Source organism: Eptesicus fuscus, chromosome 8 (assembly GCF_027574615.1).
Source record: "Eptesicus fuscus isolate TK198812 chromosome 8, DD_ASM_mEF_20220401, whole genome shotgun sequence".
NCBI classification, from domain to species: Eukaryota; Metazoa; Chordata; class Mammalia; order Chiroptera; family Vespertilionidae; genus Eptesicus; species Eptesicus fuscus.
In genome coordinates, this window is record NC_072480.1 from 66979044 (window position 1) to 67004129 (window position 25086).

At 37.3% G+C, this 25086-nt stretch overlaps 1 protein-coding gene across 3 annotated transcripts in view; it reads left to right on the forward strand.

The window, feature by feature from the left end:
- TPP2 (tripeptidyl peptidase 2) overlaps positions 1 to 24836 on the forward strand; it is an 88927-nt gene extending 64091 nt beyond the window's left edge. The window contains exons 24-30 of one of the 3 annotated variants that reach the window (XM_028148865.2): positions 516 to 554; positions 6421 to 6572; positions 16751 to 16847; positions 17827 to 17957; positions 18731 to 18938; positions 21571 to 21690; positions 24606 to 24836. In XM_028148865.2, the coding sequence (XP_028004666.1) occupies positions 516 to 554; positions 6421 to 6572; positions 16751 to 16847; positions 17827 to 17957; positions 18731 to 18938; positions 21571 to 21690; positions 24606 to 24695 (837 nt within the window). In that variant the 3' untranslated portion in view covers positions 24696 to 24836. Of the gene's footprint in view, positions 1 to 515; positions 555 to 6420; positions 6573 to 16750; positions 16848 to 17826; positions 17969 to 18730; positions 18939 to 21570; positions 21691 to 24605 lie in introns of those variants that run through there. The other 2 variants (XM_008143955.3, XM_054719925.1) reach the window with 2 other exon arrangements.
- The last annotated feature ends 250 nt before the right edge of the window (positions 24837 to 25086 follow it).

Genomic DNA, 25086 nt, shown 5'->3' on the forward strand with positions numbered 1-25086 from the left:
GAGAGAGAGCAAAAAACCTAAAACTATAAGTTAATTATATTTCCCAGCACATTTTTTATTTATTACTCTTCCCTCAGTAGTTTTGCATTTTTTATGATTTTTGTAGTTGGGAGGGTTCATTTTACTTCTCTTTGACTTGAATGATGCTTTTTCTGTGAGAGCATGGGTGTATGTGATTGTTGTGATGTCCTTAAAAATCAGACTCTGTAGACTATCAGCTAAATTTAATACTTCCAAAAGTGTTTTTGATAACTAATGGATTTTGCTCTACTGAATTTTTGAAATAGGTTGAAAAACATTCGCCCTTAAGAATATCATTTCAGTGCTTTTTTATTTTAAAAAAATCAAAGTGGCAATGTTGCTTTATTTAAAAGCATGCCATCAGAGACCTGACCCTTCTAAGTATGTGACACATACAGGTGGAAAGTAAACTGGGAGAAAATTATACAGAGGTGGTGTCTCCATCCTGTGTAGATGATGCATGTTTTCTTACAGAATGTTGTTCTAACTCCCAGGGGCAGTCTGCAGCAAAACGACAAAGAAAATTTAAAAAGGTACTGATTGTCAGTTCTTTAAAAAGATGTCTTAAAGCCTTATTTGCATATTAGTTAAACTTTTTTTCTGTCACTATTATAAATCCTTTTTTTAAAAATCTCTCCCTTAATCTTTAAGTTCTGCAGTATAGTACCTTTAGCTTATCAGTGTTGACATACTGCTTTCCTAAAGTTACTTTTCTACCATAAATTGCTAGAGGACCCCTGTTTTATATGTATATAGCGGAAAATAGTGCTATTTATTTCTTACTACAGAAAAATAATAATATTTTAAATTTTGCATATCTAAAATCTTATGTAGAGAGAAATGAAACTTTTCAACTATGTAGGCCAAACAATTATTTTTAAAGTATAAAAAGCATTCTTAAATTGGATGATTTGATTAAAAATATTATTAAGATATTTCAAGTGAAGTTGATTCCTTGCTCTTGCATCTTCTTAGTTCTTAAAGGGCAGAGACAAACAGAGCAATGGACAAAGCAGAAACAGAAATAAGGACTGTTGACCCAAAATTAAAACTTATACTAAGAGCATAAGCAGATTTTCAGGCCATAACTAGTAAGTAATCTGATCAACTTTCTGCAACTTATTTGACAATCTCTGATTGACTACTAGAGCCAAAGTTAAAAAAGAAAAATTCTACTTCAGGTGTACTTTAGAGAAAGAGATACATATTCACTGAGCTCTCTGGTGAAAACCTGCTGACATCATTTAGCATTTAGTGATTTTTCCCATTCAAGCTGGAAGCATTTCAGTGGGAGAATTAGTACTTTAAGGTATGAACAAAAGACACCTTTTGTTTCTTAATTCAGAGTGATATGAAACGGGCTCACCATTTTATAATAGTTAAATTCCTTTATAAAAAAGACCTCTGAAATATCCATATTATTATGTAACGATAAATACTTTGTTCAAACAGAGTACACTACTGGTAGTCACCTTTCCAGATTTTTTTTTAAAAAATGTGCTTCTCTATTGACCAGTATTTCTCAACTGAGATTCTTGATCCATTTGTAGGCCATATTATTCATTTAATGAAACATCACCAGCATTAAAACAGAAACAGAATAAAGTAGGAAATGTCAGTTCACCAGACTGATAAAACTAATTTCATTTTATCTATAGATTGTTTATCTTTGGGTAAGTGTGAAAATAGCTTACAAGCCACTGTTTTAGAGAATGAGGAAAAGGTATTCTAGGAGCCCAGTAAAAATAGAAGATACATATCACAAAGGCATAGATTTTTTTTCTTCTTCCTGTTGTATCTTTTGGTTGAATTTTGGGGGAGTTTTGATGGGATTTTGTTTGGATTAGGGTATGAATAGAAAACTATCAAATAAATAGAAAGATTATTATTATTACTTGATGGTTAGTAAAGTTTTGCATAAGGAACTTGACAGCTAGAGTTACCTCTTCCCATTTCTCTCTTCAGTGCGAGTATATAGGAAGCTCTGATTTTAAAAATAATTAGTATTATAGTTTTATAGTCACAATATCAAAATATATTATTAACTTATCGCCTGAAAAAAATACCAACTAGGTTTTTCTGTGGACTTTTTCTTTGGGTTTCAGTGACTTTTAACTTAAAATGTGTTACACTTTTTAAAGCTCATTGTAATATGAAAGAATATAGTTACTTTTAACAGATCATAAATAGCATTCAAATATACTAATCTTTAAAATAGCTATATTAGTTTGTGTGAAGGTATTACAATTTTGAATTTAGTTAATAATTTAAGAACTAAGGAAATTGGTTTTTTGCTCCAAATTTTAATGATGGTATGTTTTATCGCCCAAAGAATAGTTACTGATTATGTGGGTAAGTTTGACTTTCTAAATAATACTGTTCAGTTCAAACACTGTTGAAATATTTTGTGAGCAGAATAGTAAATAAATGTAAATAAACTCAAAAACTTACTGTTAAGTATCCACAATAGAGCACTTTAGCATTTCTGCTCTGAAGATTCTTCTTGACTATGTTTTAAAATTATAATACTCCTCAAGGTTTGCTGGTACAGATTTACTGGTACAGAATCGTTATTAAATTGACCCCATGCTAGGTCCTTAGAAGCAAGTTGTAAAATACTGTCAAAAAGAACAGATGACCATGATAAAGCAAATGAAAAATAACCTAATTTTTCTTTTGATTAAGAATTAAAACTGCCGAAACCGGTTTGGCTCAGTGGATAGAGCGTTGGCCTGTGGACTGAAAGGTCCCAGGTTCGATTCCGGTCAAGGGCATGTACCTTGGTTGCGGGCACATCCCCAGTAGGAGGTGTGCAGGAGGCAGCTGATTGATGTTTCTCTCCCATCAATGTTTCTAACTCTCTATCCCTCTCCCTTCCTCTCTGTAAAAAATCAATAAAATATATTTTTTTAAAAAAGAATTAAAAAAAGAATGATGACTACCATGTTCATCATTCTTAGTAATAAAAATTCTTGTCCTGATAGACTTTATAGGATTATATATTAACATTTCTAATTTCTAATTTGATATATTTAAAAATATAAAAGGCTGATTACAAAACCTTGATCTCTGCCCCTCCCTTCCCCCAAGATCATTCATCTAAACTTTCCCTGTCTCTTTTGTGCTTTTAGTGATAGTGTATGGTTGTTGTGATAAAGGGTTTTTCCTATTTGTAGATTTTTGTTAAGTTTATTGTTAATCATAAATTATCTTTAATGGATTGCTCATTTAAAATGCAGTTCTATTTTATTTCTTCTGTACTAAAACAAATACCTTTCCTCTGAGCTTCAGAGGAGGAATTGGCTCACAATAGAGGCTTCCCCTCTGGAAGTTTGTGTCTCTCCCTAATCAGGCAAGGAGGAAGGAAAACGAAGGGAGCTCACGTTAGGTTAGAGTGAATGTGGACTGCCTCTTGCAGAAGCATGACCTCAAAGAGAATAGGAGAGTAATGGTTGGAGGCCATTTATAACTTTAATTCTTAGGTTTGTTGTCTTTGTTATACAGATGACACTGAAGCAATCTGTTTGGTTAAGAACTTGGTGATACATCATCAACTCAGATTTTGCAGACACTTTAACTTGGCCTTGCCCAAGGCAGTGCCCACCAAAGAGAATGAACCTCAAGAAGGAGAAAAGGGTGGGTGGCAGGGTCCAGAAGGAGCTAGCCCCAGCAAAATACTGCTTTCTTTTCCCTCTGTCATACTTCACATAGATCTTTACATGCAGGCTGTGGGCCCCTGGAGAGAGAGAGAGAGAGAGACCGACCTAAATGGCTAAAAATGGATTTGTGTGGTTATTTTCCATCATTGGTTTTCTGCGCTTAAAATTAGTCATATTGAAATAGTAATTATTTTATGGTGGAATACTATTAGAACAACTATAATAATAGTTCCTTATATTACTATTACAATTATATCCCAAAATAAAGTTTAATTGTGAAACATTTAAAATGGCCATATTTATGTAGTATTTACAGCTAAAATTCCTATTTTGGGGAAGGTGGGGGCTTGCAATACTATTTTTTTAACTCAATCTATCTAAAGGTTTTTCTGGTGACTGTGATTAGAGCAGTAAAAGTCTGTTTGGTAAATATAACTTTTTCTCATTTTAGAAGTTTTAAAAATTAAAACATATAAGAATTTATTTTAATTTGGTGTTATTTTTAATGTAAACCTGAAGACAGAATTTGAGAAATTGACTTAATAAATAATGGGAAAATTTGAAAATAAATAATGATTCCATTAAGGACACCTATTTATTGTGCTAAAAATAGAACTAGTAAATACAGGAAATGATTTGATTTCCTAGATAATGCAATACTTTTCATAAGTAGAGACTTATGTGCTTTAATAAAATAGGTGGAAATACATGTAATTGGATATAATTACCACATTTCTCTGCTCTCTACAAAGAACTTTTCAAAAGACCTATCATACTTCTTACTTGATTTCTCTTTATCTTTCTTGGTCAGCCTTTACTGTCCACTGAAACTGGTCTTGTCATGGTGATCAGTAGCCACTGGCACCAGGCTTTCCAGTTATTTCATTCTCCTATCTTACGTCACCTCTCAGCTATAGTCTTCACTTGACCTCTCCCTCTTTCTTCACACTGGCTATTCTCAGGGCTGCCATGACTTCAGATTTATCTCTGTGTTCTGTCTCTCCCCTCCCTCCCTCCCTCCCTCTCTCTTCCTTCCCTTCCTTCCTTCTTTCCCTGTTTTTTCATTCAAGTCAGTGTTGGGATGCCTAGGTTTGCTTACTAACTTGCTTTTCCTTTTTTCTACTTTTTCCCTCTATCATCCAGAACCAAAACTTCTAATTCATACAGGATTCAGTTATTAAGCAAAAAGCAAAAATCGTAATCATTTCATCACCTTGCATAAAACTCTTCTGGTAGACTTCCTTTTGCACTTAGAATAAAATCTGGATGTTCTTTTTTTCTCCCATATTTTATCAACCCTACTTAATATGGTCACTGCCCATTTGCTCAGTACATATAGCTGTGCTTCCCAGATACCAAGCTCTGGTTTTTGCACATGCTCATCATCTACCTTCAAACACTTTCCCTCTCGTTTATTTGAGGTTCTATTTTTAGGTCATTTAGGTTCAGTTAGATTGGATGATACCTCTTTGGAGTGGCCGTCTATAACCACTTTGTCTATAGTGGTTCCCCCACCTTACCTAGCAGTCTTATTTTCTTCATATCATGTGAAAATTCGATATGTATTTACTTACATGTTTGTTGTCTATCTTCCCCTACTAGAATATTTGCTTCCTGAGGGCAAGGAAGGGCCTTGTCTCTTTGTTCTTTAACACTCAGAGTATTCCCTGGCACCTTAAAGGGCTCCATAAGTCCTGTTAACTGAATGAAGAAATACATTTTTCTTTAAATTTACTTACAGAAAAGGAGGATCTTGTTGTTGTTGTTGTTGTTCTAACTTATTTTCTCCCCTTCTCAGATATAAAATGTGCAAGGCTCAATATACTTTTATAATTAGTCTGTCAAGTAAAACTAAGAATACCAAATACATTCATATAGAGAAAAATTTATTCTTACCTCCCTTATTTAAAGGAGATGGTAGAAGCATTGGTACTTTAAAGTTGGGGAGAAAATTACTTTGATCGCATATTGGAATTTTTTATGTATTATGATGCATTAGAGCAGGCGTGTCAAACTCAAAGGCTAATACGGGCCAAATAAACAAGGTTCAAGTTTATGTGGGCTGCAAGAAAACAAAAGCTTCAATTTGCATAGAAACATAGGTTTATTTTGATAGAGACATGCTGAATACAAAGGGCTGAAATAAATTAGTAATCGTTAACATAAAATAATAGAACATTTTCATAAAAATTAATATCTTTCTTGAACATTAACTTATCAGACACTGAATAACTGCACAGATTAATAATTGTAATGCAAATAAACCTATTTTTCTTGTTCTCCGTAAGTGAAATATTTCCTGTTGTGCACACCAAACAAGTCAGTCCAAGGCTAATGATGTGGCAATCAGCTGTATTCTCTGCTAGTATTAGTGGAAAGAAATGGTGCGCCTGTGTGTAAGGCGCGTAAGGGAAATGAATGCAACACGATTATAGTAATCAGTCATTAGCGAACATTGTAGTTCGTTATTAATAATTATGTATAATAGGATATTGTAAAAATTAAAGTTATAAAATTTTTATTAAAATGTTTCTTACATACTGTTTTATTGGCTGGGCCGCAAAAAATATTCGTTGTGGGCCACATGGGGCCCGTGGGCTGCGAGTTTGACATGCTTGTATTAGAGTCTGTAATACAGTGTGGTACAACTCCATGTTATGAAATATTTAGCTCTTAAATGTGATTTTAAAATATGTAAAGTAATGCATGTTAATTTAAAACTCTCTTTCCACACTCATAGGATGTAATCCCTGTTCATTACTACCTAATATCTCCACCAACAAAGACTAAGAATGGCAGCAAAGATAAAGAAAAAGATTTAGAAAAAGAGAAAGATTTCAAAGAAGAGTTTACTGAAGCATTACGAGATCTTAAAATTCAATGGATGACAAAGTAAGTTTTTAATGGATTTTAATGCTCTGAGAGTTTACTTTTATAACAATATTATGTGTATATGCTATATTCAAAAAACATTAGGATTACAGGTACTTTTAAATTTTCTTGTAATTATATTTATTATAGAATTCTCTTGTGATAAGAATCTTTTAAATTTTTATGTTATTCTCTTATTCTGATGTACTTTTAGAAGAGAATTTTATTAGAAGGTATAAAAAGAAAATAAAAGCTTGGAACAGACAGATCTAACAGGGAAGAGAGGGACAGGAAGAGGTTAACCAAACAATTTATATGTATATATGCATAACCCAAGGGTATAGATAATAGTGCAATGAAGGCCTGGGGTGGGGCGATAGCCAGGTGGAGGGATGCAGGGGGGAGGGATGGGAGACATCTATAATACTCCCAACAATAAAAAAGAAAAATCACTTTGCCCATTCTCCAAAGATAATCAATGTGCTAGTATTATTTACCTCTGTATTTATACATGTAGCAGTATAAATGATACTGATGTATCCTAGTTTTCTAATTACCATTTTATATGACTATTTCCTATGTCATTTAATAGTCCTTTAAAATGCCATTTTTATTTTTATTTTTTCAAATTTTTTCCAGTTTAAGTAAAAAAAAAAAAAGTTTATCCATTTTTCTCACTCCCACCCTCTGCCTCTGGCAAATACCAACTGTTCTCTGTATTTATGTGCTTGATTTTGTTTTCTTTGGATAAATACAAAGAAGTGGAATTGCTGGATCATATGGTAGTTCTATTTTTAATTTTTGAGAAACCTCCATACTGTTTACTGTAGTGCACAAGGGTTCCCTTTTCTCCACATTCTTGCCGACAATGTTTTTTCTAGTCCTTTTGATAATAGCTATTCTAACAGATATGAAGTGATATCTCATTGTGATTTTGACTGCGACATTTTTCTGGTAATGAAGATGCTGAGCATCTTCTCATGTACCTATTGGCCAACTATATGTCTTCTTTGGAAAAATGTCTTTTCAGATCTTCTACCCATTTTTTACATTAAATTTATTGGGATGACATTGGTTGATAGGATTATATAGGTTTCAAGTGTATACATTTCTATAATACATGATCTGCATATTATATTGTGTGCCCCACTCAAAGTCATATTTTTTATCACCATATACTTGTCCCCTTTAGCCTTTACTATTCCTTCACCCCATTCCCTCTAACCACAATACTGTTGTCTCTGTCTATGAATTTCAGTTTTATATTCCACATATGAGTGAAATCGTATGGTTCTTAGTTTTTTCTGATTGACTTATTTCACTTAGTACAATATTCTCAAGGTCCATTCATATTGTCACAAATGGCAGTATTTTCAACTGTTCTAATAGCTGAGTAGTATTACAATGTATATATGTTCTACATCTTCTTTATCCAACACTCTTTTGAGGGCACTTTGGCTGTCTCCGTGTCTTATCCGCTGTGAGAAATGCTACAACGAACATAGGAGTGCATATTTCTTTGCAAATAAATATTTTCCAATTTTTCCAGTAGATACCCAGAAGAGGGATTTCTGGGTCATATGATTATTCTATTCTTAATTTTTTGAGGAAACCACCATACTGTTTTCCTTAGTGGTTGCACCAGTTTACATTCCCACCACCAGTGAATGAGGATTCCTTTTTCTCCACAACCTCTCCAACACTTTTTGTTATTCCGTCTTGTTGATAATAGCCATTCTAAGATGTATGAGGTGGTATCTCATTGTAGTGTTGATTTGCTTTTCCCTAAAAGCTAATGAAGTTGAACATCTTTTCAAATGTCGGTTGGTCATTTGTATGTTTTCTCAGGAGAGGTGTCAGTACAGGGCCTCTGTCCATTTTATAATTGGATTGTTTGTTTGGTGTTGAGTTGTATAAGTTTTTTATATATTTTGGATATTAACCCCATGTTGGAGCTGTCTTCCACTCATTTGATTGCCTTTTTGCATCGTTGTCAGTTTCTTTTGCTGTGCAGAAACTTTTTAGTTTGATATAGCCCCATTTATTTATTTTTACATTTCCTTGCCTTTGGGGTAAAATTCATAAAATGTTCTTTAAGACCAAGGTCCATAAGTAGTACTTACGTTTTCTTCTATGTAAATTACTAGAGGCCCAGTGCATGAAATTTATGCACGGGTGGGGTCCCTAGGCCTGGCCGCGATCAGGTTCCCTACCTCCCCACCTCCTCCTTCTCTTGCTGCCCGTGCACCGCCACCATGTGGTTCCCCGCCTCCTCCTTCCCTCGCTCCCTCAGCGCTCTGCTGCCACTGCTGGTCAGCCACCATGTTTTGCACCGCCCCCTGGTGGTCAGCACACATCATAGTGAGTGATCAAACTCCCAGTCAAACTCCCGAGGGGATAATTTGCATATTAGCCTTTTATTATATAGGATTGTTTCAGAGCTTATATTTTAGATCTTTGATTGACTAATATCTACACTAATAAAAGAGTAAGATGCAAATTGACCATACCTTCATGACGCCCACCAGCCAATCAGGAGTGAGTATGTAAAATAACCCAACAAAGATGTAGGGTTAATTTGCCTATGCAGGCGCCAAGTGGGCAGGGCAGGACGCAGGCATTCTGCACCACCCCAGCCGCTCTGGGCCTCTGGGCAGCGTGGGAAGACGGAAAGGCGGCTCCGGGCCAGAGGGAAAAGGCAGCTCCAGGCTGGAGAGAAGGAGGTGCCAGCAGCCAGGGTAAGGAAGGCCCATTCTTGCACAAATCTTCGTGAATCGGGCCTCTAGTATTCTATATAATAAAAGCCTAATATGCTAAATGTTCGGTCATCCATTCAACCAATCAAAGCATAATATGTTAATGATATGCTAAGGCCACTCAACCACTCGCTATGATGTGCACTGACCACCAGGGGGCAGATGCTCTAACCAATAGGTTAGCTTGTTGCTGGGGTCCAGCTGATTGGGACTGAGTGAGACAGGCCGGACATGCCCTGGAGCCTTCCTGCGGTCACTCCCCAGTTGGCCAACCTCCCACATCCCTCCCTGGTCCCGATTGTGCACCGGTGGGGTCCCTCGGCCTGGCCTGCACCCTCTCACAATCCAGGACCCCTCAGGGGATGTCCAGTTTCGGCCTGATCCCACAGGCCAGGCCAAGGGACCCCACTGGTGCACAAATTTGTGCCCGGACCCCTCTAGTGTGTGTGTGTATCCTATATAATAAAGCGGTAATATGCAAATTAACCCTCACACCATCACAAGATGGCTGCACCCACAGTGAAGGCGGGGTTCCCATAACGAGCGATCAGCAGGGACCTGAGGCTGTGCCCCCCACCCAGTGGGGCTTGACGGGGGACCTGAGACTGCGCACCCCCGCATGGCATGCACCGGGAAACCTGAGGCTGTGCCCCCGCCCGGTGTGTGCTGGGGAACCTGAGGCTGCACCCTCTACCCAGTGGGGCTTGACAGGGGGACCTGAGGCTGCGTCCCCCACCCAGCGGGGCTTGACGGGGGACCTGAGGTTCTGCCCCCTGCCCGGCGCCAGGCCAGGGGACCTGAGGCTGCACTCCCTGCCCAGCGGGGCTTGACAGGTGTGGGGCCAGCCAGGTCTGGATCTCGCCCAATGAGGGTGGGTCTGGCTGGGTCTGGGTCTCGCACAATTTCGAGGCATGCGCGGGGACTTGACTCTGGGTCCCGTGGAGCGCCTAAGACTCTGACAGGAGGAAGATTTTCATACACATTTTACTAATTTTCTTTCATCTCTGACACTTCTATTATAGAGAAAGGGCAAATAGCAATATTAAAATATTTCCTCTAATTAATTCCCTTTTCATGTGCACGAATTTCGTGCACCGGGCCACTAGTGTGTGTGTGTGTGTGTGTATGTGTGTGTGTGTGTGTGTGTGTGTGTATTTCAGAGAGAGAGAGAGAGAGAAACATCGATGATGAGAGAGAATCATTTATCAGCTGCCTCTTGCAAGCCCCCTACCAGGGATCGAGCCTGCAACCCAGGCATGTGCCCTGACTGGGAATCAAACTGTGACCTCCTAGTTCAAGGTCAATGCTTAACCACGGAGCCACACCAACCAAGCAGATCTTTGATCCATTTTTAATTAACTTTTGTACATGGGGGCACACTGTAATCTAGCTTCATTCTTTTGCACAGGGCTTTCCAATTTTCCCAGCACCATTTATTGAAGAGGCTTTCTTTTCTACATTGTGTGTTTTTGGCTCCTTTGTCAAAAATTATTTGCCCATGTACATCTGTTTTTTTTCCGGGCTCTCAGTTCTGTTCCATTGGTTTGTGTGTCTGTTTTTATGTCAATAATATGCTTTTTTGATTACCATAGCTCTGTAGCATAACTTGAAATCAGGTAGTGTGATTCCTCTGCCTTCATTCTTTTTTTCTCAGGATTGCTTTGGCTGTTCTGGGTCTTTTGTAGTTCCATACAAATCTGATGATTTTTAGTTCTATTTCTGTAAAAAATGACATTGGGATTTTGATGGATTTACATTAAATCTCTATGTTGCTTTAAGTAATACAGCCATTTAAAATATGTTGATTCTTCCCATCTTTGAATATGGAATATCTTTCCATTTTATTGTGGCTGCTTCAATCTCTTTTAATAATGCTTTGTAGTTTTCAGTGTATAGGTCCTTCACATCCTTTATTAAGTTTATTCCTAGGTATTTTATTCTTTTTGCTTCAATTACAAAAGGAATGATCTTTTCCATTTCTTTTTCTGAAGTTTCATTGTAAGTATATAGGAAAGCAGTGGATTTTTGTACATTGATTGTGTATCCTGCAACTTAACTGTGTTTGTTTATATTGCTAATAGTTTTTTGGTGTAGTCTTTAGGGCTTTCTATATATTGAATTATGTCATCTACATAAAGTGACACTTTTTCTTCTTCCTTCCCAATTTGGATGCCCTTTATTTCTTCCTCTTCCCTGATTACTCTAGCTAGGACTTCCAGAACTATGTTGAATAAGAATGGTGAGAATGGACATCCTTATCTTGTTCTTGATTTTAGAGGAAAAGCTTTCAGTTTTTTACCATTGAGTATGATATTGGCTGAGGGTTTATCATATATGGCCTTTAGTATATTGAGGTACTTTCCTTCTATACCTATTTTATTGAGTGTTTTAATTATAATGATATTGTGTCTTATCCAATCTTTTTTTTTTAATATTTGTATATATAAAAGCCTAAGCGACCGGTCGACTGGTAGCTATGATGTGCACTGACCACCAGGGGGCAGATGCTCAACATAGGAGGTGCCGAGCTGCAGTGACTTGGCAGCTGCGGTTCTCAGGTGATGTACTGGGAACCAGAGAGGAGAGGGAGCCTGATTCCAGGGTGTGTCACCCAAGAACTGCCCAGGGATCCCTCAGGGGATGTCGGAGAGCCAGTTTCAGCCCAATCCCCACAGGGCAGGCTGAGGGAACCCCACCAGTGCACAAATTCGTGCACTGGGCCTCTAGTGTATTAATAAGATCATACGATTTTTATCCTTTGTTTTCTTAATGTGGTATATTACATTGATCAATTTGGGTATGTTAAACCATCCTTGTGTCCCTGGAATGAACCCCACTTGATTGTGATGTATTATTTCTTCATTCAATTTGCTAGTATTTTGTTTAGGATTTTTGCATCTGTATTCAGTGATATTGGTCCATAGTTTTCTTTTAGCCATTTTATCTTTTGTTTTCTGGTAGTTCTATATCTCTATTGTTTCTTTTCCTTTGTGTTCCTCTCTGTTGTTTTTGTTTCATAGTATTCCATACTTCTTTCCTCTTTTTAAATTCTGTGTCTCAGTTTGGGTTTTTGTGTGAATATTATGAGATTTATGAAAAAGAAAATTATATATATGTATATAATAGCCCTTTTTCTTTTGAATTAATCTGATCTCCATCCTCCTTTGCAAATTCTGATCTTTACCCTCCTACCCTTTTATGTTTTTGTTGTCAAAAATTATCCCTGTTTATGCTATACGTTTGTTGGTGATATTACTTGTGATTTTCTGTGTTTTTTTGTTTCAGGTAGAATAATTCCCTTGAGTATTTCCTATAATAGAGGTCTCCTGGTGATAAATTCCCTCAGTTTCTGTATGTTTAGAAAAGTCTTTTTTTTTTTTTTTTTTCTTTTCAGATCTAAAGGTTAACTTTGCTGGATATGTTATTCTTGGCTGGTAATTTCTCCTTTTCGGTAGTTTGAATATTTGGTTCCACTCTCTTCTAGCTTATAGAGTTTCTGCTGAGGAGTCTAATGATAAGCTAATAGGCTTTCCTTTATAGATTACTTTCTTTTCCCTGGCTGCCTTGAGAATTTTTTCTTTGTCATTAATTTTTGACGGTCTTAATACAGTGTGCCTTGGAGAAGGCATTTTTAGATTGAGGTAATTAGGTGTTCTGTTTGCTTCTTGGATTCACAGATCTAATTCCATAGGTTTGGGAAGTTCTTATCAACTATTTGTTTGAGTAAATTTTCTCTCTTCTCTTGGTATGCCTATTATTCTGATACTGTTCTTTCTGATGGAGTCCAGATAGTTGTCATCGTGTTTGTTTTGTTATGTTTTTTTGTGTGTGGTTTTTTTTTTTAGGCTCACCTCTCTCTTTTTTCTTCTGTGTCATTTCTTGATTTCTATCTTCAGTATCACTAATCCTTTCCTCCATCTGGTTGGCTCTATTTTCTATGCTTGCTAGTTCATTCTTGATCTCTTTTAAAGTTATTCATCTCAAGAATTTCTATTTGGTTCTTTTTTAAAGTGTCAATCTCTTTGGTACAGTACTTGTTTTGTTCCTTGATTTGTTTTCTGAGTTCATTTAACTGCCTGATTTTATTTTCTTTCATCTCATTGAGTTTTTTCAGAACTGTAATCTTGAATTTTCTGTCATTTGTATCACATATTTCCATGATTTAAGTTTGGTTTTTTTGGTGGTTTTTCACTTTCTTTCTAAGCTGCCTCCCTACCTTGGTTATTCATGATATTTGATGGATTCCTTCTTTGTCTAGGCATTTGTATGAGTGGCACTTCTCTAGCAGATTAAAAGAAGAGGTCTTGGTATTATTTTTGAGTAGGTCAAAGTGATTCTGTAATATCAGTTCTTGGGTTTGTAGATAATATGCTCCCCAACATGGGACCAAAGGTGAAGTGAGGCGAGCTCTGGGAGGCTACCAGGCTGTAGGGCTCTATAGCTTTGTTTTTCTGTCTTGAACGCCGACCCTTGTGCTATGCTTTAGCCAGGTCTATGGGCTCAGCCGCAGCTCATGCTGTGTACTCCTGCAGGAATGCCTCCTGAAACTCTTTCCTCCTCCTGGTGGAAGGGGGCACCAGCCACAACCCAATTGCTCCTCTCTCTAGGCTGAGCCTCAGTATGAGCTCCTGGCTGCAGGCTATGTCCATGGCTCATCTCAGCTTTTCTTCCTTCTTGCCTCCTCCATTCACTCCCATTTGCCCACCTTTAGATGTTTCAGTGCGTGGTTCTTGCAGGCATGTTTTTGCATCGAGCAGGGAATTCTTAGTTGAGTTTTAGCAGTTCAGTTTGTTGAAACCAACAATCCTCTGAGGTCACTCTAAAATACCATTTTTTAAAAAAAATATGTTTTATTGATTTTTTACAGAGAGGAAGGGAGAGGGACAGAGAGCTAGAAACATCGATGAGAGAGAAACATCGACCAGCTGCCTCCTGCACACCCCCTACCGGGGATGTGCCTGCAACCAATGTACATGCCCCCAACCGGAATCGAACCTGGGACCTTTCAGTCCGCAGACCGACGCTCTATCCACTGAGCCAAGCCGGTTTCGGCTAAAAATACCATTTTTAATAACAATTTAGTATATAGTCTTATAGATGAAATATAACCTATTTAAATACTTGACACATATATTTATAGTTTTTCTTTGTAATACTGTGATTTTTTTTGTGTGTTGGTTGGTTGGGTTTTTTTGTTGATTCTCACCTAAAGATAGTTTTTCCATTGATTGATTTTTAGAGAGAGTGGAAGGGAGATGGGGAGAGAGAAAGATCGATGTGAGAGAGACACATAGATTGGTTGTCTCCCGCACCTGCTCCAACGGTCTAAGGATAGAGCCTGCAACCCAAGTATGCACCCTTGACTGGGAATTGAACTCATGACCCTTCAATGCATAGGCTGATGCCCTGACCATTGAGCAACACTGCCAGGGCTTTGATGGATATTTTTATACATATAAATTTATTTTTAAATTTCCATCAGATAGCATCTTAAAGTATATGAATTAGAAATTAATTTTAAAAATCATCTTATGTTTTGACAAATTGCTTTGTAGAGAATATAGCAATGTATAATTCATCCATTATATGATGGGGCTCCTTGTACCTTTGCCAATGGTGAGCTTTGTAATAAAAAATAAAGCCTTGCTACTATAGGGTGCAAAGAGAAAAGGCCATTATTGCATTTCTTTTTTTTTTAAATATATTTTATTGATTTTTTACAGATAGGAAGGGAGAAGGATAGAGAGCTAGAAACATCGATGAGAGAGAAACATCGACCAGCTGCCTCCTGCACACCCCCTACCGGGGATGTGCCCACAACCAATGTACATGCCCTTGACCGGAATCGAACCTGGGACCCTTCAGTCCGCAGACCGATGCTCTATCCACTGAGCCAAACCGGTTTCGGCTGCATTTCTTTAGTAGTTGTTAAATTTGAACTTTTTAAATGTTATTTGTTCATTCTTTGTATAGTTTCTGTCAGTTGAACCATGTTCTTTGCCTGTTTTTCTATTGGCACATCAGATTTTTCTTCTAACCTAAAATATATTAATGCTCTGTTGTACTTGTCACAGAATTTTTCCCCAGCTTATCATTTGACTTTTAGCTTACGTTTTACATAGGAATGTATTCTATATAGTAAAATTGATTGCTTTTTCCATTTGTGATATGCAGTATTTCTTTTACCACTGATTTTCTATGGGACTCCTCATAGCTAATTATGTGTGTATCCCTGCAGTCATGAGGTCTTACAGAGAACAGACATCAGATTATGAAAATGATTGCCATTATAATGTCAGTCCATATTCAAAAGTACCTTTCCATTTAAAACTAGGTTGTATCTATCAGAAATCAAAGTCTTTAGGTTAGTCTGATTGTAGGATGTTATAAACAGTTGAAAATATGATGTAAATCATTCAAAAGTGAGATTGACTTCTGGCATGATAGTGATGCAGACATTTTATGCCTGGCTGGTTCTCCTCAGCTCCAGGTCACAGGAATTTCTTCCTGGGAGGAGCAGGATTTTGGCATTTATCATACAATACAGCCCAGCTGCCTATTGTGGAGGTTAATTTTCAGGATGTCAAGAAGTGGGGAATCTTTTTTTTCTGCTTAGCTGCTACTTTTCTGCTTTGGGTGTGGCACTGCTGAGGCCCCAGTCACCTCACCCCAACTCAGGATGCAGTGGTTCCATTTCAGGCAAGTCAAACCAAGAAGACTACAGGCTACTGCTTCCCACGCCATGTAATCAGGAAGAACTGGCCTAGTTTTATTCAATTTCCCCATCTGGGAACATGGAATGTCTCTTTATTCAATCAAGACTTTAGATTTTTCAGAAAAAAGTTAAATTTTTCTTCTGGATCTTGGACATTTCTAGATCTTTATTTTTTCTTGCTATTTATGAATGTTTTTCCCCTCCCTTTTAAAAAAAATATTGTTGGTGTTGTCATTTGTCATTAATATTTTTAAAAATATGTCTTTATTGATTTCAGAGAGGAAGGGAGAGGGGGAGAGAGACAGAAACATCAATGATGAGAGAGAATCATTGACCAGCTGCCTGCTGCATGCCCCCCAACCCAGGCATGTGCCCTGACGGGAATAGAACTGCAACGCCCTGGTTCACAGGTCGATGCTCAACCATTGAGCCAACCTGGTCAGGCTTTTTCCTCTATTTTGGAAAGCTGTCGATGCTTATTTTTATCTTCCATCCTATTGAACTCTTAATTGAAATAATTTTCATTTTTTATTTCATTGATTTTCTAGGTAAGCATATTTAGACCACCTGCAAATAATGATAATCCTTGTCATTAGGTGTACTTATATTTCAAATTGAAACCTTATGTTATTGACTGGAACTTTAAAACAATGTTAAAAAAATAGGAAATATGGAAATTTTCTTTCTAAAAGAAATGAAATAATGACTTTTCTTTCTTTTGTATATAGGCTGGATTCTAGTGACATTTATAATGAATTGAAAGAAACATATCCTAATTACCTTCCTCTATATGTTGCACGACTTCATCAGTTGGATGCTGAAAAGGTTGGGTCTTTTCATTTTTAATATGAGTATCTTATTTTGTTTGTAATATTAAATAAGGTTTGTGTTTTGAATTAAAAGACAAACTTACATTTATCTTCTATTCTTGCTGACTGAAAATGTGTTTCCTCAAGTTGACTATTCCATTAAGCTGTTTTCATTTAAGCTAAGTAAAGAACCTGGCCATTACTGTAAGTTTAGGATTCTTGCTCTTTGGTCATTGGGAGGAGGAGGAGTAGTTAAGGTACTCTAAGGATTGCTTTTCTGGCGTTAACCTACAGGGCAAGGAACAGAAGGCAGTGGTCCTGGCCTGCTGCAAATACTAGTATCTTCAGCAAAGAAGCACCCTTACTTTGCATTAAGTTTGTTTACAGTTCTTGCTTTTAAGAAATAGCTATAATTTCATACTTTATTAACATGGCCAGCTCTCATTAGTAATCATGGTAGTAGGAATAAGCTAGCCATAATCATTTAAAAATTATCAAGGGTTTAGAGTGAATTAGAAAGTGTTGAAAGGAGACCTCTAAAAGACTTGAACAGGAGAGAAGCAGATTGCTGAGAACACCATGAATAATCGTAGACTTGTTTCATCAGCTAGTGCTTTTTTTACTTCTGTTTTTATGTGGCAGGTGGCATGGGACTGAAGTAAATAGCCAATCTCTAAAATATTTTCTTAAGATAGCCAGAAAAGGAGTTGTCTTTATAGAAAACACTTCACATTTTTATGAAATTTATCTTTTGCTTACTCTCACCATTTAAGGCCAGTGGGGAGCGTAAATTAGGTATTTTCTTATCTAAGCTCAGCTTTTGAGGAGATGCTGACAGTTACAAAGATCTCGGTAGGAGTGCAGAGCCCCTGGGCTGCAAGTGGACTATATAGTCCCCTCACACTGGAGTTGAGACAACAGACATGAAAATGCTTCAATATACTCATTGATACCTCCTTTTTTTTTTCTTCCTTATTCCTCTTTTTCCTCTCCAGGAACGAATGAAAAGACTTAATGAAATTGTTGAAGCTGCAAATGCTGTTATTTCTCATATAGATCAAACGGCCCTAGCAGTTTATATTGCTATGAAGACTGACCCCAGGCCCGATGCAGCTACTATAAAAAAGTACCTAACCAGTAAATAATCTTTCTTGCATCTCATTTCTTAGTTACCTTTTTAAAAATAGGGATTGATATTATTGAGAATATTTTTATTTCTTGGTATTTGTTATATCCTTATAACTAATGAGTTGTCAAGATTTAGATACTCCCTCCTTAGATACTTTGTAATCATTTTCTTTAATCATTTTAAGATGAAGCAGAAGAAAAGCAGTTTGCTTTCTTTACCATTAGATGCAATCCTGGTAGAGATTTGTTACATCAGAAGAAGATAAAGATACCTGCCCTGAAACAAGGCAGTTTACCTTAGTGATTAAGAATAGGGATTCCAGAAAAAGACTAAGTAGCTTAGAATCCTGGATCTGCCTCTTTCTAATTGTAGGACCTTGAACAAATGCTTAATCTCTTTTTGTCTCAATTTTCCCCTTTGCAAAATGGGGGTAATTAATAGTATCTTACTCATAGAATTGTTTTGAGTATAAAATGGTAAAAGAGTTCCTGGCACATTCAGAGTAAGCATTATATTTGTTTTCTGCTGGCATTCTTTTTCAACCAAGTCTAGCTGTTCTAACCCATTTAACCTGTGTAAAAATAGTGGCTCATTGGATGTTTTTTAGAAATTTTATTTGATGTACAATACAAATGTATATACATAGCTACTTAATAACATCTCTGCATTGTCAATATTAAGCAAAAGAATGCATGAGTTTAATTCAGATAAGGCTGTACTTTTAAAGAAAATTTACTTATCTTTGAAATGTATTTTGATTTGGTGTGCAGTGACATGGACAAACAAAAATCCACCCTCGTAGATGCCCTGTGTAGAAAAGGATGTGCCCTGGCTGACCATCTTCTTCAAGCGCAGGATCAAGATGGGGCTGTTTCAAGTGATACGGAAGGAAGAGAAGAAGAAGGAGAAAGTACTTTGGATTCTCTGACGGAAACTTTTTGGGAAACTACAAAATGGACTGATCTTTTTGACAATAAGGTAACCTTTCTGCTTCTTTTTTGTGCAGTTTTTGGTCACAGATTTATCTTGTGCCCCATTGCCTACTCGTTACTGTTTCCCAGTTATTGGCCAGAAGAAGAAGAGAATAAATGTAGTGAGTCTAAGCTTGGCTCTGAAGAAGATGTGTTTAGCACTACCTATTTGTCATATCTGTTTTAAAACAATTTTTACCATTATTTTATCTGTCTGCAAAGTGGCTATTCAGCGATAATTTGGAAAACAGTTTGAGAATGTATGTAGTAGTCTCTTGGTTAATCTAGCTAGTTATGTATGAAGCTAAAATGAAAAATATCTTCTAGAAAGTGTCTTCATGCCTTCCCACATGTATAGGGTGTCTGTCCCCAAAAATGTACACACACACTTTGTATAATTATAAAGGCAGTATTTATTAAAATACACTTCATTTTCAAAGTTGAGCTATCAGCTGTTAAAGTATGTATACATTTTTTGGGACTCCCTGTATTTATGTGCTAATTTGTCAGGGACTGGGGAGTGGGGTGGTATCCTGGTTAATTTAGATATTATTTTTCTCAAAACTCTGAAACTTCTAAATAATTATCATCTTGATTTATAGCCGATCAATTTTAAAACCCAGGTTAGTACAAATAACATTGACAAAAGTTTGGGTTTTGGTTATAAAAATGTTTTTAAGTCCTTTTAGCTCTCTACTATAACTCTTATAGTAGAGATTATGTAACTATAATTTTTTGTCAACCTTTCTTTCCTCTGGAGATAAAAATAAAATCAGTGGAATTCTTACTTAGCACAAAAATTGTTTTGTTTTAGTAGACAGATGCTTATTTTCAATATGAACTATGGTAATTTCTAGGAAAGACTGTTGGAAGTAGGGGAAAAATTCTTCCTGTATGCTTCAGGTTTTCCCCCACAACACAGTAGTGCATATGTAGGAGGAACTCAGTTATATTCAGGAAACTGCACCAGAGGTTAAGAATTTGCATCTGAGCCTGGCCAGCGTGGCTCAGTGGTTGAGCGCCGACCTATGAACCAGGAGGTTATGGTTCGATTCCCGGTCAGGGCACATGCCCAGGTTGTGGGCTCGATCCCCAGTGGGGCGTGCAGGAGGCAGCCAATCAATGATTCTCTCTCATCATTGATGTTTCTATCTTTCTCCTTTCCTCTCTGAAATCAATAAAAATATATTAAAAAAAAAAAAAAGAATTTGGATCTGAAATCAGACCCCTGGAGTTTGAATCCTGCTTCTTCTACTTTTATCTGTGTGATCTTATTCTGATGTCTCAAGTTTCTTATCTATTGAGTGAGGATAGTGAATGACACTACCTACTATAGGCTTTTATGAATAAGTATTAAGTACACAGGAGGACCTGTTGCATGTCTACTCTGTGCCAAACACTGAAAAAAGATTGCTGCTGGAAAAAGATTAATAAGCTATGGGTCCAACAGAAAGTTGATGAACATCATAATAAAATTGTTATAAATAATTCTACTTTTTCTGTAATACTACTGTATTAGGGGCCATGCATTATATTACCTGGCTATTTACATTCAGAGTTAAACAATTGTTTAACATTTTACTTGGCTCTAGAATACAAATAAATGCGACAGGATTTCTTTATTTGACAATGTTCTCACATTCTAAAAGTAGAGACCAAAGAAGTAAATAAATGGTTACAAGTATATTTGACAGATATGATAGTTAAAGGTACAAAACTTGTATAAAAGTATGAAGTTGAAAGTTTATATAATTAATACTTTTCTTTTATCCTCTTTTATAATTTTGATAATTTATAATAACTATACTTTTGTACTTCTGTCATAAATTTGCATTTTTGCAATCATTTAGGTTAGCCCTGCTTTCTTTTTCATGAAGAGGTATTTTGGTATGGATTTCAACAGCTAGTGAATCCTATATAATAAAAGCTTAATATGCAAATCAACCGAACAGCAGACCAAATAGTGGAACGACTGGTTGCTATGACGTGCACTGACCACCAGGGGGAAGGCACTCAACACAGGAGCTGCCCCCAGCCCACAGGCCCCAGGCCAGCCAAGATGGGTGCCAGAGGGGGCCCCCTGATTGCCCCACTGGTCGCCCCACAGATAGGCCCTGATTGCCAGCCAGACCTAGAGACCCTACCCATGCACGGATTTCGTGCACCGGGCCTCTAGTTTATTATAAAAAATTTCTTCCTTAAGAAAAATTACCTGTTCTGTGGGATACCCACCTCTTTTGAAGACATTGTTTTTTTATTTTTATTTATTTTTTAATATATTTTCATTGATTTCAGAAAGAATCACAGAGGGAGAGATACAAACATCAATGATGAGAGAGAATCACTAATTGGCTGCCTCCTGCACGCCCCCCACTGGAGATCGAGCCCACAACCCAGACATATGCCCTTGACCAGAATCAAATCCAGGACCCTTCAGTCCACAGGCCAGCTCTCTATTCACTGAGCCAAACCAGCCAGGGCGACATCGTTATTTTAAAAATTTTTTGAAATTTACTTGATACAACATGTTCATTTAAAAGCTATACTTCTGTAAAAGCCTTAATTTTTCCTTATTAAAGCTTTATGCCTTAAAATATTAAATATTTCCTAGATAAGCTTTATCTTACTTTACATTACAGGTTTTGACATTTGCATACAAGCATGCATTAGTAAATAAAATGTATGGGAGAGGCCTTAAATTTGCAACTAAACTTGTGGAAGAAAAGCCAACAAAAGAAAACTGGAAAAATTGTATTCAAGTAAGTGATATTTCAGTTGTCACCATAAGGATTATTTCAATACTGCATAGTGATAAGATAGCCTCATGGTAGTGATGTAACAGTACTGACTTTATCATGAATAATATTTAATCAATGTAATTTGAACAATAAAATAAATACATAAAGAGGAAGTCAAAAGCTATTTAAAATTTTAAAACATTTTTACTCCTGTCCAGAAAACCTGTATTTAGCTTTAGGTGTTTTTAATATACACACAATGCATTATGAATTTTGTACAGGTAGAAGACAAAGTTTTCCTTTATGAAGGAAATAATTTCTTTAAATACATATTGGCTTAATTCTAAAATGGTTGAATTTATAGAGTTTTATATTTGATTTTATTCATTTGAAATGATAGGCCATTATGTTATTTTATTATTATAATTTTTTATTAATCCACACTCAATGATATTTTTTCCATTGATTTTTAGAGAGAGTGGAAGGGAGGGGGCAGTCAGAGAAAGAAAGGAAGGAACAGAGAAACATCGAGGTGAGAGACACACATTGATTGTTTGCCTCCTGCTCGTGCTCTAATGGGCTGGGGATTGAACCCATGACCCTTTGGTGGGCCAATGCTCTAATCACTGAAAAGCACAGCAGGGCTTATTAAATTTTTGTATCCTCTCCTGAGGATATGTTTTTATTGATTTTAGAGAGAGAGGAAGGGCAGGGGAGAGAAAAAAACAGCAATGTGAGAGAGCTATATTGTTCGGTGCCTCTTGTATATCCTTGACCATGGTCAAACCCACAGTCTGGGTGTGCCCTGACTGGGAATCGAACACATGACCTTTCGGTGTATGGGATAACGCACCAACCAATAGCCACACCAGCCAGGGCAGCCATTATGTTATTTTACAACATATTGTACTCTATTGAGTGAAATTCTGTGGTTTTCCTTTTTTCAGAAGTTAATTGTCAAGTATAAAAACTTACTGAATTCCACAGATATTTATTACTAGAGGCCCGGTGCACGAAATTCATGCACTCGGGCGGGGGGGGTGGGAATCCCTCATCCCAGCCTATGCCCTCTCGCAGTCCAGGAGCCCTTGGGGGATGTCCAACTGCTGGTTTAGGTCCGCTGCCCGTGGGGAGCGTGCCTAAGCCGGCAGTTGGACATCCTTAGTGCTGCCGCAGAGGCGGGAGAGGCTCTCACCACCACCACTGCACTTGCCAGCTGTGAGCCCGGCTTCTGGCTGAGGAGCACTCCCCCTGTGGGACCATCAGGGGCAGCTTCTGTGTTGAGTGGGATTGAGCCAAAACTGGCTCTCTGACATCCCCTGAGGGGTCCTGGATTGCGAGAGGGTACAGGCCAGGCCGAGGGACCCCACGGTGCACGATCGGGGTCAGGGAGGGATGCAGGAGGTTGGCCAGCTGGGGAGGGACCACAGGAGGGCTCCAGGGTGTGTCCGGCCTGTCTCACTCAGTCCCAATTGACTGGACCCCAACAGCAAGCTAACCTACCGGTCGGAGTGTCTGCCCCCTGGTGGTCAGTCATATGTCATAGCGAGCATTTGAGCAGCCTTAGCATATCATTAGTATATTACGCTTTGATTGGTTGAACGGACAACCAGATGACTGGACACTTAGCATATTAGCCTTTTATTTTAGAGGATAGCCTGACCTTGTCTTTGTGATGCATAATTGGTTTATGCCTAAAGGATAAAGGGAGGTTGGGGAATGTTGGTTATGTGGTCAAGGGTCTGCTCTTTATATTTAAGGTATTCTTTGGATGTAAAACTGACCAGTAGGTTCCTATGGAAATTTTTTACTAAACTATATGTTATCTTTACACTTAGACCCTTTTTTGCGTACCTTTACCAGTTAGTTTAAATTGTATGACATTTTAAATTAGCTCCTTCAAATCTCTGGATAGGTTAAGAGAACTCTTTCTGGAATTAATTGTTAATAAGTCTAGTCTCATCATGTAGGCTATACTCTGCAAATTTGTACATTTGTGAAGCCAGTGATCCACCCAGACATTGATTTTAGGGGTGTTTTGTAACTTGTCTCTCCTCCACTCTGCTTCCCTGTCTGTTTTTCAACTAGCAACCAGAAATACTGGCTTTGACACCTACTGGTGAATCTCTATTACATTTAGAATAAAATCCAAACTTCTCACTGTGGCCTGTAAGGCCTTGTGTAATCTGGCTCCTGCATTCCTTTCTAGCCATATCTCAGATCACACTTCCCCTCTTCACTCTGCTTCTGCCACACTAGCCTCCTTTCTGCTTGGGTAAAATCCTTGGCCATACCCTGTCCACAAGGGGACCTAACTATTCCAGCTGTACATAAAGCTTTTCCTCAGATTGACACAGTACATTCAGGTTTCAACTTAAATGTTACCTCCTAAGAGATCTCTTTCTTGACCATGTAACTTTTCAGTCACTCCGTATTATATAGTTTTATTTTTACTGTATACCTGATATATATGTATATAATTATTTATTCATGTATTAACTTGCTGTTTTATTATTTTGTTTTCCTGAGTGGAACATAAGTTTCTAAAAATGGGAAGTGAGTTTGTTCAGTGTTGCTCTCCCAATGCCCAGTTTGACTTCTAGTGGGCACTCCGAAAAGAATGAATCAGAGGAAACCAGATTGGTAGGAAGGGAGCAAGTAAGTTAATTGGTAAGGAAAACAGAGGTTAGCGGGAGAGAAGGGAGGTTGGCTGGGATGATGATAATTACTAGGGCAGGTTAGCTGGTAGGAAAGTTTATAATTGGTAGTAAGGAACTTTGGTTCATAGAAAGGAAGATGGGTAGGTTGATGCTAGGTTGGATGGAAGGAGCGTTCTACATACTACCACATTATTTAAATTTTTAATGCAGAATTTGCCTTAAACATTGAACTTGAAAATCTGTTCTTTAATAATATATCACTGTGTTTTGTTATAGCTGATGAAGTTACTTGGATGGACCCATTGTGCATCTTTTACTGAAAACTGGCTCCCCATCATGTATCCTCCTGATTATTGTGTATTCTAAACTGAGAACCAAGACTTTAAATTTTAAAAAGAAAATTTTATAGTGGATGGACATAAAAACAAATTTGTGGCATTTTTAGTCTAATGCATGTTTTCATCTGCTATCAAATATTGATTATTAAAATGATGTGTATTTATCAGAGACTTTGCTGGCGTGTGGCTTAATACATGTAAATCTAGACCTCTGACATCATGGTGTGTTCTTAATGCCTCACATTGCTGGCAATGGGCTGTGCCCTGACTTCCAGCACCAAGGACTTTCATTTGGGTTGCAGCTACTACATGCATGATAAGTTTTGAACAGTAACTTTTAACTGCAAACCTGTAAAATTCTATTTTTTATTTTATAAAAGAACAGGGTTTTAACATTTTCGACTTTTAATTTTTCTCAA